The sequence below is a fragment of the Phaenicophaeus curvirostris genome, chromosome 8 (assembly GCF_032191515.1).
Source record: "Phaenicophaeus curvirostris isolate KB17595 chromosome 8, BPBGC_Pcur_1.0, whole genome shotgun sequence".
NCBI lineage: Eukaryota > Metazoa > Chordata > Aves > Cuculiformes > Cuculidae > Phaenicophaeus > Phaenicophaeus curvirostris.
In genome coordinates this window covers 17,499,810-17,518,966 of record NC_091399.1, presented here as the reverse complement: position 1 = coordinate 17,518,966, position 19,157 = coordinate 17,499,810, and the positions used below count along the sequence as shown (strand labels likewise).

Here is a 19,157-nt window from a genome sequence, read left to right as displayed (position 1 = left end):
TTCAGCCTGTATCAGTTTTGTCTACTTAGCTGTTTCCTGAAACATATGGCTGTGTTCCAGTAGAGCTCCAATAAGGGATTTGAATACAAATATTTTTAAAACCTGATAGTAATGCAGATTTCAAAATATCTACTATTGGATCTGAGTTCTGTTGAAGAACTAAAGACAAATGCTGCTCCAGTCATTTATTTCGCATTAGGTACTTCTGGAAAATGTACATTGAAAGAATTACCAATAGTCGAACGTCAGGCCTTTAATAAGAGGTTATGTTCAGCTCTGGTTAAGTGCACTTGTGTTCAGGTATCTCACTTGCTTTCTTTAACCTTGTCAGCCTCCTCAGCACAGCAAGTACAAGACATACATGTGCCGAGACATGAAACAGAGAGGAGGATGCCCCCGAGGGGCCAGCTGCACCTTTGCACATTCACAGGAGGAGCTAGAAAAGTAAGTGTACCTCTGATGGTAAAAATCAGTCCAATCACTTTTTCATTTTATCCACAAGAATTATTTATTGTATCTGGGAACAGAGAGAAGAGGCATCACCAGTCTGTTACACTGGCAATAATGTGAAAAAGTTGTCATCTCCTAAGTCTTGGAAGTGTTCCAAATACAGGATATTTTGCTTTGTTCAGCACTTATGCAGCTCTGCAAGCTTGATGTTTACACAAGTGTTACTTGGGATTTTGGAGGTGGACTGCTTTTCTTATTTCTTAAGCATGACTGAACATGATGTTTGGCTGCATCGGTACGATGGTTCATTTGTGTATATTTCTTATTTTACCTTCATCCTCAGCTGTGACAAGCAGGCTGCTGGCAGTTCTCCACATGTAGAGGTTGTAAGAAGGATAGCAGTTTTTCTTTTCACAGGCTATTCTTTGAAACTCTTGGACAAATTGTACATGCGGTGATATAAAAGTGGTTAAAGCTGCTCTTGAAGATTTAAACAGTCATGATATAACATCTGTAGTAAATAAGTTAAGTTTGTTACAGAGTTAGAGCTGGCACGTAGTTATCCCAAAGCTGCTGCTGTTCTCAAGGTTGTTTTACATCTTTTGAAGTAAAATGGATTGTTTAAGACTTAAATAAATACCAAGTATTTTATGCAGTATATATAACTTGGATTTTTTTTTAGTTAAAATAGTTCACTTTCAAGAAAAGGCACTGCTTTTAATCAGAAGGAAGCTCCAAAGATTTGGAAATGATCTGCAGCCTGTCTTTTTTTTCCTCCTTAAAAACCTAGAACTTAAAGCATTCCTACGGCAGTTCTTTGGCCATATAGCCAGCACTCAGGGCATTGGCAGATTGGGAATCAGAGCAGAGCATGTGGTGTTAAAACAACAAAGGCAGTTATTCAAATGAAGAGAGAATAGGACTTTGATGCTTGTGTTCTGCAGAAACAGCTGGGGATTTTCCCTTTTTGTCATGGTGTTAAGAAAATGGAGGTTGGTAGTGCTGGTTTGGATGGCTAACAGTGGCGAGTTCCTTGTCTGTATTGAGGACTGTTCATCAGGTGTAAGAGGGCCTCTTTTTTATCCAGCATGGCTTGTGTGCCTGAGTAATAATAACGTTGTGGGGTGAAACAGAGGGAACACTTACTCTGTTTCAGGTTGCAGCAGTTTCTGTAGGTGGCTGGGGAACTTTGAGTTCTGATTCTTCTTTGTGCCTTTACCTTTGAGTAGATAATGCATTTGTGTTTCCTTTTTAAAACATTCAGCATGGATAATATGCATTGTTGTCGCTGTTTAGTTCCTGTATCTCTATGTATAGCTTAGTTTGCATGAAGGTTATGGGGAAGGAGGTGGTAATGCCTTAGGTAGCAAATTGTAATCTAGACTTACTTAAACAGCAGCTGATTCCCTGCTTGGCAAAGGACAAATACCGAGTGTGCATAGGCAAGGATTCATTTTTTGTTGTGCACAAGTGGACGCTTTGAGAAAGGTTCATAAAATTGTTCAGAAAGATCCATAGGGCAGGGTTAGCCAGTCCTCCTTGTCTCACAAGGTGTATGCAGGCCTTCTGTGTCAGGCACTGCAGCTCTGAGAGACCTGATGGGAGGCACGTGTCTTGAAGTAATTGGCAGGGAGAATGGTGATGGTGAGTTCCCAACCTGCTGCTGCTGCTTTGTGTGGAGAAACTGGTTTTGGCACTGAGCAGGATGCCGAAGGGAAGCCCTGGGTTGAGCCTGAGGAGCTCTCTTCTGCCCCACTCCATGTCTCCAGCTGACATGAGATGCTAGAACAGCTTCTGAGCAGCACACGTTTAGAAAGCTGTAGTCTGTCCCTCCGAGTGCTGCTGCTGTGATGATAGCCTGATTTGTTTACTCCCATTTAGTGCATTCTGAATGATGGCTGCTGTCAACGCTGTGTAGCTTGAATGCGTAGTTCGATGATGTGGGCAAAGATTGATCCAGCCAGGAAACTGCAGTGTTAATGGACAGCTAGGAAGGTGGTTGGAAGATAGTCAGTGATCTCTTACAGCTGAACAGCTCAGGTCTATGTAGTGAGGTTAGACTGGGTCTGACTCTATCCTCAGCCACATCTGAAAACCAAAACAACAAAACCCCACAACAACAAACTCCTTTTTGCCTCTGTTGCGTTGCTGTTAATGCTGTGCATGTGGACAAACATGAAGAATACCTGAAGATTAATAATGTGCAACTGCTCTCTGGTTTCCCCTATAATAATGTCTGCACCTTCCTAGTTGTGTTACCATCTCACTTCACTTCTTAGATAGGGGGTGCCAAAGTGTTGGCTTCAGCTCTGTTGAAACCTTCTGGCACAGGAAATGGCATCTTGTTTCACAATATAAACAGTGGGAACACTCAGGCCTAGAAATATGCCCTCCTGCTTGCCTTCTGGGATCTCTGCTAATGGCAGGATGTCTAGGGGAGGGCCCTCAACTCTGGAACTGGCTCTGCATCGGTCCGACACCATCAGTCTGCTGACTTCTGTGGGACATCACTTAAAAGGCTCATGTTCACTCAGACATCAGAAATGGATAGGTTTTTGGAATTAGTATGCTCATAGAGTTTCTGGCTCTGCAATCACTTAACTTATCAAGCGATGTAAATGGTGTAAGATGTGTATTGACATAGTAACAGAAATCTTAACAAACTGTGCTTTAAATAATATCATGTGACAATAAAGGCTTGGCTTGTTGTTGGACAAATGGTGCCAAAGGGAATCTGTTGATCTTTTGCCGCTTTAATTTCCTGCTATTAGTTTCTGAATAAAATAGGCTTGAATAGTCTGTGATAGTGATTCGGAACCTGTTACTATGGGTAGCATTTTATGTGATGTTTGGTTTTGGTTGTCTTTTGTACAGTTGAAATACATATATGCACAGGAGAGAAGATTTTAAACTTGCTGTGTGAAGTTTAGCTGTGGATTCTTGGTGTATTTGTCATTAAAAATCCATCCATGTTGTTCTGGTTGTGACTGCTGTTATAACAGTTCAAGTGCAGTGAAGTTGTGGTCTAACAGATAATACATTTCTTGCAAGCCCATAAGAAACCTGGATTAAAACTTGAAGTTTTTGGTAGCATCTGTGTTTGAAAATGCAACTCCTTTTAGATTTTCGTTTTCAGTTTTTAATGTGTAGTTTCTCTTTGTGAAGATTCCGTAAAATGAACAAGCGTCTGGTTCCCAGAAGACCCTTGAGTGCCTCCCTGGGCCAGCTAAATGAGGTGGGCCTGCCTTCAGGAGCTATCCTCTCGGAGGAAGGGGGAGTGGACTTGCCCAATAGGAAAACTTCTGCTCTGCCAAACGGAATTGTGCCAGCAGGCAGCACAGTGACGCAACTAATTTCTCGAGGGACTGACTCCGGTTACGAAACTGCTCTGAAGCCAGGGAAGATGGACCATCTGAGTAGCAGTGCCCCTGGATCCCCTCCTGACTTGTACGAGCCTTCCTAACTGTTGTTCAAAGTGTCATGTGTGTAAATGTCCAGGAGAAACAGGGTAAACCTGTTCTCTAGAAAAGAAACAGAACAGGGATTTGGGGGGTTGGTTTGCTTTTTTTGTTGTTTGGGGTTTTTTTTAATTATTAAAAATTAGACTTAGAAAACTAAAGCTAAAGCTCTAAACCACTTTATTTTCATGAAAGTGATGTAAGCCTTCAGAAGGAGGAGTATAGACAGAGAACAGTCTTTTGAAGTGTGCTGTGCTGTGTCAGGCCTCAATGAGCAGCACCATCTTTCTACTTTCTAGGCTGGAATCGGTCCCCAAGAGCTCCATTTCTGCCTTACCAGTGAACCCTCATCCTGTTCCCCCTCGGGCACCGGCAGATCTGCCTTCAGTGTCTGTCACCAAGCAGCTGCAGATGGTACCACGAGGATCTCAGTTGTACAGCACTCAGCAACCAGATATGTTTTATCAAGATCCTAGAGGAGCTGCTCCACCATTTGACCCAGCACCCTACCAGCCAGGTGAGTTTGAGACCAAGATCTCTTTCGTCTTCATGCGCATTTTATTCTTAAGCCCTTAATTTGGGTGTTTTCTTGCATATCACATGGGCTGTAGGCACTAATGTTGTGTCAGTTTAATAAAATGGGAATTGGCAGGCTTTTTATGTCTTGACTGAGGACTTCAGTGGTGGTGAACTCGGAAGTTTGTATCCACCCAATGTTGCAAATAGTTTCTTCAGTTCTTCCCAGCTGGGCTCCATTAGGGATCTGGTGAACCTTAATTCAGTTTGACTCAGGGAAACTGGAAGTAAAAGCTTAACCAGCAGGGCGGTTTGTGCTTGAGGGGTGACAGGACTTAGATCCTTAAAGAAAAGTATACAAGTGCTTCAGAAGTGCCTGCATATGTCTGAGATGGTATGGATGGCGACAAGTGAAATTAGAAAAGGGCTGGGCACAAAAAAGGCGGTATTATCAAACAGGGAGTAAGAGAAAAAGTTATAACTATAGAAAGACTAAGTGGAGAAAAATGATATTGAAGGGGAATAAAAATAAAAGGTATGGCCGAATATAAAGATGAGGAACTCAAGACTGGAGAGAGAAAGGACACACGGTGAGATTAATGGCGAAAGAAAAATAAGAAATGAAAGACTGAAGGAAGTGAAAAGAAAAGCCGTAGAGTGGAAGGGAGGGGAGGAAGGGGGGAGCAGGAATTTGCCTTTTCTAGTTATTCTGTGTTTAGTTTTTCAGTAGAAACACTGGTTAGATGGTCGGGGCAAACAACAAATGTGAATTAATTTATGCCATTCCTTTCATGATACGTAGACTGGAGTCTTTGAAACAATTTGGTTTTGTTTTGCTTTCTGTATCTTGTTTGTGTTTTTTCCTCTTGCCTTATTCCAGGAGTTTACTATCCTACTCAATCCATATCTCGCTTTGTCCGACCTCCTCCGTCTGCCCCTGAACCGGGTCCACCTTATTTAGACCATTACCCGCCCTACCTTCAGGATCGCGTGGTGAGCCCGCAGTACACGCAGCCGCAGCAATATCCTCCTATGGCACAACCCATCTACCCGCCGCACTACGACAGCCGCCGCGTCTATCCCCCTGTCCAGCCGTATCAGCGAGAGGAGATTGTCCGAGGAAGCCCAGTTCCCCTTGAAATTCCACAAGCAGCTGTACCTTCCTATGTACCTGAATCCAGAGAGAGATACCAGCAAACAGAGGGTTATTGCCCAGTGGCTCCGCATCTCAGCCAGATCAGACCTTCTTGCCACAGGGTGCGGTTTTTATATTGTGTTTTTCTAGTTGTTGGAGAGAAAAAAATGTAAACTGCTGGAGAAGTTGAATGTTTTTGCTGTAAGGTGATTTTTTTTTGTGAGAAGTTAGAAGTTTGGGGTTAAGAAGGGATACCTCTGACGAAGCTCATAACTGCCTTCCAGGTGGTTTTTTCATTACTAGTCAACTATGCAATTGTAATGTTAATATGTAAAAGAGAGGACTGCTACTTAGTGCTCAAAGTAGAACAGTATTGTAATTAATTTGGTAAATCTCCAATGGCCTTGACTTCTCCAACAAAGATTAGGCTGGCGAGGACCGCTCTTTCTAATGCAGGTTAGATACAGCGAGTGCAAATGATTGGGTGTACGTTCTTGTGTTGCCCCCCCTGGGACTGACCATCTCTGTGCCCAAGGAAGTAACGTACATATGAACATACATCCCTTGAGAAAGAAACTAAAAATTCTGCTCTTCCAAACTGAATATTGCAGACTGGTGGCTCTTCCTAGTAGAAATGTACAGACTGGTTCTAGCAAATCACCGATTGGAACTGAGACCTGTAGAACAGTTGGGCTTGCTTAGCTGTCATCCAGGTTAAAGGCTCTGAATCGTATTGCTCAGTCTAGGACATATTTTTATCATAGCTGATTTATCATGTTTGTCTTTCACACACTTGTGAGATGTTTAATTCTGTGGCAAACTGAATAATAAAAGCAAAGTGACTGTGACCAGGTTATGATCCGTAGAGCTCTACGGCTTTCCCCAGTATGACCAAAATGGCGGTTTCCCAGGCTGAAATGTGTTCCTGTGGAAACTGCTGAGGTGGAACAGAGTCATGTTGAGCTACCTGCGAGTTAAAAGATCAGTAGTTTTAAAGTTAGAAACACCGTGTTAGTTGGGGTGTCCTGAACTAACACTCTGGCCAGTGTAGGAACATGCGTTTCCTGTAACAAATCTGGAAGTAACAGATAGACTTGAACAAAGTGATCATTACTTACTACTGTAACACTACTGTCTAGTCATTGTGTTTTCCTGTTCTTGCAGTATGTGGTTGCCGTATTTTGTAACATATTTTTGTCTTTGTTTTAGCCACATCCCAGCCTGGATGAACTTCACCGGCGAAGGAAAGAAATCATGGCCCAGCTAGAAGAGAGGAAGGTGATTTCTCCACCTCCTTTTGCACCGTCTCCAACCTTGCCTCATCCTTTTCATTCAGAGGAGGTAAGCATATTTTGACAAAAATGTGATTTACTAGCATGTTCGGAAAATACTTTGGAGTTATTGATAGGTGAAGGCAACAAGAAAGTTGGAGCTGTTCAGTGTTGGCAGGTGTTGGAGGAGTAGATTTTGTGCTCCAGATGGAAATTCCTTATAGTCCAGTCTCGGTTAGCTCTTGATTCTCTGATCTACCTAAGCTACTGGCTTTTGGTGCAATCAAGAGAATTAGGTTTGAGCCATTATAAATTGAAGTAGTCAGTCTTCATGGTTTCTGGACTTTGTTTCATTTGCTCCTGCAATGTTTAGAATTAAGTAACAGGTTGATAGAGGTTTATATTTTGACCTTGGTTAAAAAAATCACTTTCATATTGACTAAGTGAGCAGTCAGCACTGGGGAGTGTAGCCAGGTGATTAGAACTTCACACATTTCCTGCTTGCCGTGGCCCGGTTTCAAATGGTGATGCATGTGATTAAAAAATAATCCTGGTGTTGTTTTACTTCAAGTTCACTGCTGTTGAAGTCGTGATGGCTGTGAAGCTGCTTCTTCCCTTCACTTACAGAACCAGATTTTTGTCTTTGTACAGTACTTGGATGAAGACCCGAAGGTAGCTGGGAAATACAAAGGAAATGACTACAGCCAGTACTCTCCCTGGTCCTGTGACACCATCGGCTCCTACATTGGAACCAAAGATGCAAAACCCAAAGATGTTGTGGCAGCAAGAAATGTGGAGATGGCGGTATGTAGGGATTAGGAGAACTGGGAAGGAAAGTTGATACTTCTGTGGAATGGGTGGGAATCATTTGCTTTGTAGGACAATGGCAGTGCTTGTATTTAAGCTCAAAAGTGCATTGCAGTCCAAGAATGCATTTGCAAGTGTGCAGAGAGCTTTGTTTTCTAAGTTACAAGCAGTCCTACATCTATGTAGCTGTTATAAGACTCTCTGGATATAAATGCAGGCTAACCACTCTGCTCTGAGGCCATAGATAGCAACAGGTATTTCGCCATGATTCTTTTCACTTACTTGAAATCCAAAGATGACTGTCAGATGATGCAGTTCTTAACAGTAGGCTTTAGAAGATTTCTTCTGGGCTTTGGAAGGAGTTTGTATTGCTCAGAGATGCCCACTGATCTCTTCTCTGACTTTATTCTGGAGGGTTATTTTCCCTTCTGTCCCATTAGACTTCCTCTGTCTTAATTTCCCTTTGCTGCTGCTCCTGTCTGTTTAGAATTGTTCACAGTTGCTTCACAGTCATCTAAGTTAGACAGCACTCTATTCAGTGCAGCTAAACTGAAGAAGACGTGACAAGTTAAAGGATGAAGGGAACAAAGAATACAGGAGAACATACTACCCTACTACCAGCTCATTGAGAGAGGAATGTAGCCTTGTTCATTTCTGAATGAGTTTTTTACTGCCTTTTCCATCCTTTTCTAGAATGTAGATAGTAAAGCCATGCGTGACCAGCGATTAGATATGCAGCGAAGAGCAGCAGAGACCGGAGAGGATGACCTCATTCCATTTGGAGACCGACCAACTGTGTCGAGATTTGGGGCTATCTCTCGTACCTCCAAAGCGATGTACCAGAACTCTGGTCCCATGCAGGCCATGGCGGTTCAGGGAGCTACCACCAAATCAATCATTTCAGGTATGATGGGAGCTTACGGGTTTTGCTGCCTGTTGCTATTTGCTTTAGAACTACAGTGTGACACAAGTAGAAGGCAGCGCACGTAAACACATTTCTTGTCTTAGAAACATAGATGAGATGTATGGTGTGCCACTAGAAATAACTAGGTAGGTCTACACTGAGAAGCCTGAAGAAAAAGGCTGCCACTGCTTAATGTTCCATGGACAGGTTTGTGCATGTGCGGTGTGTGTGTTAGTAAAAGTTATTTTCTTCTTTTGGTGCCTCAGATGAGGCTGATTTTAAATCTGTTGTAGTAGAATCCAAAAACTTACTGCTTTCTCAAATACACACTGCAAATCCATCATAACAAAGTCCTGAACTGCACTCCTACTTCATGAGTATTTGCTGCTGCAAGCATAATGCAGCCATTGTGTTGTGCTCTGTCAGGCAAAGCACATACAATAGGAATGGTTTGTTCTCAACACATCTGTTTTCTAATCACAGAAAGAAAAAAGAAAATAAAAAAAATAAAATAAAAAAAATAATTTTCTTGATTTAAGACTTTGTCAACTTTCTAGACTTTATCACAAGTAGAACTCTAGCTTCCCTGAAAGCCTAATCTTCAAGCCAGTGTTAAGTAGGCATCTCAAAATTATCAATTAGCTCTTGAGTCTTCTAGGAACTTAAGTAATAAAAATAATTGCTCTCATAGTGGCTGTAAGTTTGTCTTTGTGCCCCCATCGCCCTGTGTGTCTGAAATCCATCACAAACTCAGTCTCTAAAAGGCTGTAGCGAATGTTGTTGGACATGCAGGAAGTCATGACCAGCACCGGCGTGACCAGCAGGTCCAGGGAGGTTATCCTCCCTGTGTACTCGGCACTGGTGAGACCGCTCCTCGAATACTGTGTTCAGTTCTGGGCCCCTCACCACAAGAAGGATGTTGAGGCACTGGAGAGAGTCCAGAGAAGAGCAACAAAGCTGGTGAAAGGGCTGGAGAACAGGCCTTATGAGGAGCGGCTGAGAGAGCTGGGGGTGTTTAGCCTGGAGAAGAGGAGGCTGAGGGGAGACCTCATTGCTCTCTCCAACTACCTGAAAGGACGTTGTAGAGAGGAGGGTGCTGGCCTCTTCTCCCAAGTGACAGGGGACAGGACAAGAGGGAATGGCCTCAAGCTCCACCAGGGGAGGTTTAGGCTAGATGTTAGGAAAAAATTCTTTACAGAAAGGGTCATTGGGCACTGGAACAGGCTGCCCAGGGAGGTGGTTGAGTCACCTTCCCTGGAGGTGTTTAAGGCACGGGTGGACGAGGTGCTGAGGGATATGGTTTAGTGTTTGGTAGGAACGGTTGGACTCGGTGATCCGGTGGGTCTCTTCCAACCTGGTTATTCTGTGATTCTGTGATTCATGCATTATGCATGTTAGATTTGTCTCCATAATATTTTTGTGTTCATTTCAGCTGAAGGAACCTTAGGCTTCCTCACTCTGAGGGCCAACCTTCCTGGTTATTCTCTAATTTCTGCCCAGTCCTGTGTGTTGGCTGAACTACTTAAACAATTATTCTGTAGTAACATGACATGGTCTTCTTTATATTCAGTGGCAGACTACAATCCTTATGGAACTCACGGTAGCTGGGGAGGCTCTCCATATTCTCCTCATCAAAATATACCTTCTCAGGGACGTTTCAATGACAGGTAGGATTGCTTTATTTTTGTCTTCACCTTTTTTGAAGTTTTCTTTATCTGTTTCTTTTTGTGCCAGCTGAGCAAAGCTTTTTTTTATTTTTTTTTAAATCTCCTTATTTTTTCTTTTCTGATCCCAAAGGGAGAGACTGTCCATGTCTGATGTGGCTGGTCATGGGAAACAGTTGCCCTCAGCAGAGCGAGAGCAGCAGCTGCGCATGGAGCTGCAGCAAGTAGACCATCAGATTAGCCAGCAGACACAAATGCGAGGACTAGAGGTTGGTACCCACATTTGGAAGAGAGGTGAGGGGTGGTATGGAGAGAGATGGAGCTTGTAAAGCTGCTTTTAATGTGTTGATCTTTCTCTGACTGTAATGATATTCAGTAACAATTCTTAATTCTGTGATGCCAGGCATCAGGACTGTGGTACAAGTATCAGCCTTGCTGCTTAGCACTTCACGTACAGATCAGTGCCAGGAGCATTACCATGAGCACTCTGTGCTCGTTCACGTTTGCTTTCATTCTCTCTCACTTACTCCCCCTCTCTGTTCATCTTTTAACTTGGAGGCAAACTTGTGGTTTAGATACCTCTTCCTCTTGACTTTATTGCCATCGAAAATGTCTGATTTCATGTACAGAAAGCTATGACCTTCATCTGTTCTGTGTTTGGCTTTGTGTTGTACTTGTTTCTTACTAAATAGTGGAAGCCACAAGAGCCAAGGAAATAAATATTAAAGATATTTAGCTTGAGAAAATAAAGCTTAATATTTTATATCTCCTTGCTTAGAAAAAATGTCACTTGCTATGTGAGGAAAGATACAAGTCTACGTTTATAGAATCATTAATGAGCTGAAATCTGCCTTTTGTGACACAAAGAAGGTGAAATGTTAAGCCATAGTGAATTAATTGTTTTAGCAAAGCTTTAGTTAATTCGTTTTCCTCCTAGGAAAAATCAATATTTACCAGAAAACTATTCTAGGTACCTCAGCGACTATTCGAGTCAGTGTGTTTCCAGAAGGAATTGCTCTAAGTAGTGAATAACACTTATGCTGAGACTGTGGTTACTGAAGAAAACGTTATAGGGTAGAGTTGTTGCAGATTAATTGTAAGAGCTCACAACTTTTAAGATGTAGCAGCAGTAACAAGTAGTATGCATTTCTCAGTCACTTGAAACATAACTTGTGTTTGTGTGCTCGTTTGGGAGCAAGAGGAAAAAATGTTTTAAATCTTGCATGTCTGCTTTTGCCATAATAGAAGAGTATTGGAAAGTTGCAAAACCTCGAAGTGGCCTGCCTTTCCTGGTCATTGTCATCGTGGTTGTGTCAGTGTTAAATCCTGCACAGTTGAGCCTTGATTTTATTTTAATTTGAATTTGTCACAACTAATTGGTGATTTTGAGTAATAACAACTTTCAACTCTTGTATTCAAAGCTGCACGTAGATATTTGAAATCCAGGAGGTTTCATTGATTTACCTGTTACAAGCTTGTAGCAATCGCTTAATTCTGAGCATTAAGAACTAGATTATTTGCTTGCTTAAATTAATTAACATTTGTGTGGCGTTCAATATTGCGTTTAAATGCAGAGCACACCTACAGAACTGATTCCTAAGCAAAAGCAGATTTTTGGAGTGACTGATATCGTCTCTGCTTTTGCTTGGCTGGTGGTAACTTGCAGCTTGTGAATGACTGTAGTCACTTGTCCCTCAACGATCCTGTGCTTCCTGATCTGGGTCGTAGTGGCATCCACATCTCTCGGGACGCTTTCTATGATTCTACTCTAGCATTAGATAAATTTTACTACTGTGAAGTAAAGCAGCAGATTTACTTATCTGCTGTTATGTTTTGTTCAGCCAATAGCTCACGAAAAGAAGCTAGTGGTTTTGTTCGTGTGCTTAATCTTAGTTTTGAGAAGGCGGTGGTATGTGGGGGAAAACCTGTGCAAACTTACTACGGTAAAAGGTGTTTGTCTGCATGTAAAAAAATTTAAACTTGCATTGGAAGTGATTTCAATTGGGACCTTGCTAAATGTGGAGAGAGAAGGCCTTGGTTTTGCAAATAAGCAATACTCTGGAGTTATGGCCTGGAGCTCTTTGTGCTTGGTGTGTTGTGTGCTCAGTTGTGTATGTGCTTGGCTTTATGCATTTAGGCTGTTAGTAACAGGCTGCTGTTGCAGAGGGAGGCGACTACCCTGGCAGGCCAGCCACAGCCCCCACCCCCTCCTCCCAAGTGGCCTGGGATGATCTCAAGTGAGCAGCTGAGCTTGGAGCTACACCAGGTGGAAAGGGAAATTGGGAAGAGAACCCGTGAGCTGAGCATGGTGAGTGCTGTGGGGGTGGGAGGCCCAGCAGTGGAATGGAGAGCTGCCTAGCTGGCTGCAGCCCTTTCACCCTGGCAAAAAGGCTCTGCTGGATGGCCACAGCTGGAGTCATCCGTCTCCTTCTTCACCTCTTTATTCTTCAAAACCTCCTGAAAAGTTCCTTGATTCTTATACATGAAAGATTTGAATTCTAGCAACTTTACAGTATTCTGTTGTTATTTTGTTGCCATATGAAAATAAATTTGGCACTGAATTTGTTGAGAACTGAATTGTCTCAGGGGTCACTGTGCCGTGAGTTGTACAAACTGCTTTAACATAGCAAAAGTCACCTGCAGATACAGGCTAGTGTTCAGAAGTCTGTGTGCTGTTACAGTCCATGGTCTTTGCTTGTTGTTACAAGAATTGTCCCTTCTGTTTGGGAAATATTGTTTCCAGAGGGTGAGCATTTCTTACTGAGTCTGTTTCCTTGTCTTGTGGCTTTTGTGGGTTACACTGTGTGACTCCCAATTTACAGGCCTTCTTCATCAGTCCCAAAAGATGAAGCCTTAAATTATTCTAACACAACGTCAAAGAATTTTTTTTCTGTGGTTTTTTTTTTTTACAGGAGAGCCAATCTTCACTGGATATAAAAACCAAACTGGGCACCACTAAACAGACTGAAAATGGACAATTAGAACCGCAAAGCAAGGTTCCAACTGAGGACCTCGCACTGACATTCAGGTAATGTGGGTCTTCAGCCTTTCTTTGTATAACAGGAGAGACTGAATCGGGGTCACTCTTTGGCCTATGAACAATACCCCTGGCCTCATGTTGTCTCTGATGTGGAAACGTTTTCCAGGAAAAGATTACACAAATCAGGCTGTTATAGTGTGAGCATGAATTAAAGGCCATTTCAGCTGCCGAGTAGATAAGTGGAATGAGACTGTATATCAGTTAACACAAGAGAAGAATCACAGTGTTTGTGAGACCAGAAGTTCGTCTAGAAAGGATTGGATGGTTAGTAGGGAGGACCCAGGAGATAAACAAGCACCACAAAAGAAATCTTCTTATACAGTTGGAGTTTCAAGGAGAAGAGATGTTCCAAATGTGAGAGGAAATTTATTCCATCCTGCTAAGTTTGTGATGTGGATGTTGTCTAGGAAGGTATGTAACTTTGAAACTAACTTTGCTTTTATTTGTAGGCAGTACCTTTTATCTATATAAATGCTGGGGTTGATCTAAACTCGCATTTGATAGTCAGTTGAAATAAGGTGATGGCCGGGAATACTGGAACAACCATTTTCAGATGGCTGCAAGCATTTGTGTGTATTCACAGTAATACTCTGAACGTTAAAGCTCAACACAACTTCAAGTGAGCAGTTTGGAATCTGGATATTTATTCAGAAAGTGTATTAATTGCTCAAGTTCTGCAGCCGGTTCTTGAGTTCTGTGCTGCACCATTAGATTGAGACCTTCAGTGCAGAAACTAATTCTTCCATATGAATTTCTGGAAATAATGGAATTGAAACAGCTGTTTCTTGTTCTTTAAAAAATCTGAATGGTCAAGATCAGTTAAATACTCTGGAGTGGGCATTTTGTACGGATTAACACTACATCTTGTGGCATATACTGAAATACTTTGCAAAATATAACTAATCTAGAACCCTAAAAATATGTAGCCTTGTTTGTTTTCTATTAGCTTTATAATGGTATTTTTCTCTCTGGCGAGTACCTGCAGCACACCGGACAGCCTGGTTCCTACATGGGGCCGATCTCTAAGTAGTTACATGTTCTCCCAGCTGCTCACTGAGGAGATGCAGCAGCAACAAGTATTGAAGTGCTTGTAGTTCAATGAAAAATCTCAGTAATTGCTTCTCTTCACCCCTTCTCCCTCCCCTCCCCTTTCTTTCAGCAGTGATGTTCCAAATGGATCAGCCTTGACACAAGAGAACATCGGCCTCCTGTCGAACAAGGCAGCATCTCTTAGCCTGTCGGAGGACCCTGATGCAGGAGGAGACAACCAGGACTCCCAGCGCGCAGGAGTTACGCCCACGTCTGCTCCATGAAGTGAGGCGACCGTCATATCCCAGAGTTTCTTTCGCTGGGGTGTTGGTAGCTTCCATCATGATTTTTTCCAGAGGTGTTTGGAGAAACCCAGGAGCAACAGCAGTAGCAGATCAGCAGGTCCAGAGGCAATGTGCACAAACACAACTACTAGAAACAAATCCTGCACATAGTTCACATTAACGCATTTTTTAATTAAAAAAATTAAAATTAGCAGTATCTGCAAGCAATTCAAATTAAATTTGTTTTTGTTCTGTGAATGAACTTTATTTTAATAACTTTGGACGCCTTGGATCCCAGGGCTTAAAAGAAAAAGATATTATATATATACTCTGTTTGATTAATTGTATGATCTTAATGAAGTAGGTCTTTTCTTTTATTTTGGTATTATTACATACCCAGTGCATAATTCCTTACCACCTTAATTTCTCAATGACTAAAACAACCTCGCCGCTTCCTTGTGTGGTTCAAGAGTAAGCAAGGAATTGAAGGTTGGAGAGTAGCTGTGAATTAGCGTCAAAAGATGTGCAGCAAACTTTCTTCTTGAAACAGTTCCTCCCATTGTGACATGGAATTGAGCCCCGGCAGGTGTGAGGTGGCTTGCTTAAATTATTGAATTCTAAACTACAAGTGACAGAATCTTTGTGATGCAACAGGCATGTATGTCCCAGCACAGCATGTGGAAGTGCAGAGGATAATGAAATAAGTGTCCAGCATATATATTACTTTAAGGTTGATGGCCTTTTGTTTTCTGTTGGGCTTGAAGGGTGCAGACCCAGCTGCCACAGCATGAGTGTTTCTGAAGCTGGTTAGCGGGGGCTTGTGGTGGAGAGGCCTCGCTAACCAGCGCAGGTTGTGTGGCTGTGACCGAGTCAGGAAGTGGACAGAGCATCAGGTTCTGCGATTGCTGGAAGGATGCTGACTGCTGATGCGCTGGGGGAACGTATTAGTTCATCCAATGTTTGCTGGAGTATTTTCCCCCATTTTTACTCTGCCTTTAAACAAGCCGACCCAAAGTCCATATGGTAAAGCTGATGCAGAGGGACTTAATCTCTCTGCCTTTTGAAACAAATCTTTAACGTATGCCGTCTCGTCGGCACTCTTGCCTTTGCTCATTCATCATTGCCAGTTTTTCATTATTATTAAAAACATAATTGCTTCCTGTAAAACTTGATTTTTCCTTCTGTCCAGCAACACATCAGTTACTCAATTGTCACGCTGCTGTGAGGGCCTTGTACTGAGGGAGACCAGCACCTTTGATTTGTGCGCATCAGTGATGGCAGTCTTTAAAAAACAAGGGAATTCTTATTTGTTTTTTAAAGCTGGGCATTGTTTCAAGTCTGCACGTATTAAATTTGACACCTAGGCCTCAATCTGCAGCTTGTCTGCCTCTGCTGCACTGAATCCATTTTAGATTCCCTTTTCATAGTGGAAAAGTTGCATCAGAATGACCACTTAAGGTCCTGTCAGAAGCGAAGAGAACTGAAAAGCAAATTCTGCTTGTGAAACTTCTCCAAGTAGATGCTTTGTAACTATAGCCTGGAGCAGCAGTAAGCCTTTCTAGATCTTTTAAATAAAAGTTGAAGGAATGAAAGGGGGTTTGTTCTTGCTGCATGTTTTTTGACATGCCAGATGCACTGGGCTTGAGACCCTGTATACCAAGAGCTCTGTGGAGAATGACTTCCAAGTGCTGCTCCCTCTGCACCTTCTTGGCCTGTTCTCGTTTTTCCTTACCGGGTTAGACTACTAAATCCAAAAGCACTGGTTATGTAATAAATTACTGCATTGCTTTGGTTGGGTAAAGCAAGAGTTAATGATTTTTCTTGGTTTTTAGTTTTTTTTTCCTTAACCTTAATTCCTGCTGAGGTCATAGCAACCTTGAGCTGAGCTTTGCATTCATCATACTGTTAAATAAAACAAAATGGGGGGTGGGAGGGCATACAGTCCCACTATTGCCTACCAGTAGGAGAGTCCAAACAGAAGACTCTTTTGAGTAGCAATTATTTAATTTGCCCAGTCAAGGCACCGCGTTTATATACTATTTCACATTGAATTTGATTATGCCCTACAGACCTGGCTGGTCAAGGATTTGATACACATATTGGCTTGGGATTCGAGCTTTTTTTTATTTAAATAAAAATTTATATATAAATATATATATACATATATACATAGTTATATCTGTATATATATTGGGTATGTTTTAAGAATTTTTTCGCATGAGCGCAGCTGTTGTGATCAAATGTCTGGGAGGTAGAAGCACTGAATAAAAATAAAGGCATTTTTCAGCGCACACACCCACACTTTCCATATGTCCTCACACGGGTTTATTTTGCTCTTAGTTGAACTTTGGCCTCTGAATTACCAAGAGTAGTTCTGAAGCTTGCTTTTTTTCCTGCCCCTTCTTAACTTTTGGCAAAGAAGCATCTTTGCGCAAGAACAGCTTCACCTACCCCTTGGCCCCGTCCATCCGTTTTGCCCCTTGAGTTGAGCAGAACGAGGCTGATGCGGTTTCAAGCCTGTCAGGTTTGTTCCTTCCTTCTGGTTTGTTCCTCCCTTCTCTGCTCTGGGCATGAGGATGATTAACGTGTTCTGGCAGCGTGCTCACAGGTCAGCCGACACAGGCACTGTGCCCTGTTCTCCCATCCTTTAGTGCAGAGCACCACCATCAGGCCAGCCTTCTCGCTGGTTTTAGTTAGTTTTCTTCTTCCTGCTGTGTCTTTTGTAACACAGGGAGGTCAGTTTAGTTGAGGTAATTAGTGCAATATTCTAGTCTAGGAAGACAAGCCCAGAATGTACCTTTTTTTGTCTGCAGTAATTCTTGATCTAAAAGGAATTTTCAAAGACGGTTATGGTAAGGATGAATCTACAGATTCATTTGCAGCACTAGAAAGAAAATCTGGAGGGGCAAAAATTGATTACCCTTTATTACATGTGCCAGCTCTTTCCTTGCTAGGTTAGGGATTAGTTTTTTCTCCACTTTTGCTCCTGGGAGGAATTCTACAGTAAGACCTGTTCAAGTTGCTGGCCTACCTAACGGTGAATGCTTCCAAAACCTGTGGATTAGAAGGGAGGCGTTACTGTTGGTTTTGTCTCCTTTCTGGAGCTCTCCGTGCTGTACTTTGTGCGTAGTGTCCTTGTGATCTGTGTGTCCTGGTTAATGCCCTGTTTGCCCACTATTATAGTTTGGCTTGTTAAATAGTTTGTTTAATATCCACCAACAGTATTGATTTTGAGCTTGGTTGGTTTATTTTTTCCCCCTCCTCCTCCTTGTGTCCCTTTTCTGCTTTCTTGCAGAAGTTTGGCTGATTGAACAAGTCAAATGGCAAAATACAGTGCATGCTTTTAAGTCTTTCTGGAAGCTACGCCTAAAACGATCCCTTTTTTTTGTGCAAAAGCATGTCAATAGAACTGGGAGGACAGACAGCTCTAGATGTAGAAGCATTCGTGGTCACAGCAAATAATTAGGGAATGAACATATTGGAAGTAACTGTATCTTGCTGCATTCATTTCTGTAGCACACCATTGTCCCAGTTGTCTGGGAGTGTTCTCCACCTCTATGAAATTGTCTCAGACAGTGGTTTAGTCTCTTCTACTTGGGCAAGAAGAAACAGCATTTACAGTAGTGTTGGGGCACTACTGCATGGTTGGGTGAATTAGATTTTCCACTGCAGTAGATAGCTTTGAACCCTCACCACTACCTGAGCTTCAGCCCCAGCACAGACAAACCCCCGGAACAGGAAGCTTCAAGAGTTAGGTTAAGCTTTAGTATGTCAGTGATTTGTTCAGTGTGGAAATGATGCTTGTTTATTCTGTAGTCTTATTTTCCTCCTCATTCTGTCAACCTCTTTTTTTGGGTTTTTTTTTTGTTTGTTTGTTTGTTTCCTGTGATCTCTTTTTTTTCAGTAGGAGAAACTTAGGCTTTTTCCTTCTGCTCCTCGTTTGCTATTGTATCCTGTCCCATTTTAGAGTACGACTTCTTTTATTTTGATCAGAGCATGTTTCAGACTTGCAGCACTGTTATCCCCTTTCTTCTCGAGTTCTTCTCTGTCTAGCTTTTTGTCTATGTCTTCCTGTCCTCCTGGGGCTCGTCCATTCACCCTCCCTGATTGTGTAACAGTGACAGCTTGCTGCCTCAAAACAGAGCATTCAAATGAATTCGCTTAGCCAATAACTTCTGTGAAGTTGCCTTTTCTAATGGTGTTATTACTCAGTGATGCACAGATGTGATATTGCCCCTACTGGTAGGCAAACGAGGGATCTGTATAAACATGGTAAACTGCTGTTTTTCTTTAAAGGAGAGCCAAAGACTTGTGCTTTACACGTTTTTGTTTTTTTTTCCTGGTGTAGCCATTTTGATTGTCAAATCTTTGTAGGCTTTTGTGAGTTGACTGTATTATCCTATAACAATTTACGGAAGTTAATGATTGTTAAGCCTTATCCATGCATTGAATTGTGGAAAATCGTTCAACATAGTCGTGTTGCAATGTACTGAGATGTATTTGGGGTGTTCTGTTGTGTTTTCAGTCTCTTATGCACTCAGCTGATGGAATGGCTCATTTAGAGAGGGAGAAGGAACATAGACGTTTCATTTAATCAGA

The 19,157-nt window shown here is 42.2% G+C and overlaps 1 protein-coding gene across 1 annotated transcript in view; it reads left to right on the top strand.

Moving 5' to 3' along the window:
- RC3H1 (ring finger and CCCH-type domains 1) overlaps window positions 1-19,157 on the top strand; it is a 56,233-nt gene that overhangs the window by 22,152 nt on the left and 14,924 nt on the right. The window contains exons 9-19 of the mRNA XM_069862607.1: window positions 332-444; window positions 3,616-3,897; window positions 4,208-4,425; window positions 5,305-5,681; window positions 6,769-6,900; window positions 7,464-7,634; window positions 8,331-8,541; window positions 10,112-10,208; window positions 10,339-10,474; window positions 12,343-12,513; window positions 13,118-13,233. Of these exons, the coding sequence (XP_069718708.1) occupies window positions 332-444; window positions 3,616-3,897; window positions 4,208-4,425; window positions 5,305-5,681; window positions 6,769-6,900; window positions 7,464-7,634; window positions 8,331-8,541; window positions 10,112-10,208; window positions 10,339-10,474; window positions 12,343-12,513; window positions 13,118-13,233 (2,024 nt within the window). The remainder of the gene's footprint in view (window positions 1-331; window positions 445-3,615; window positions 3,898-4,207; window positions 4,426-5,304; window positions 5,682-6,768; window positions 6,901-7,463; window positions 7,635-8,330; window positions 8,542-10,111; window positions 10,209-10,338; window positions 10,475-12,342; window positions 12,514-13,117; window positions 13,234-19,157) is intronic.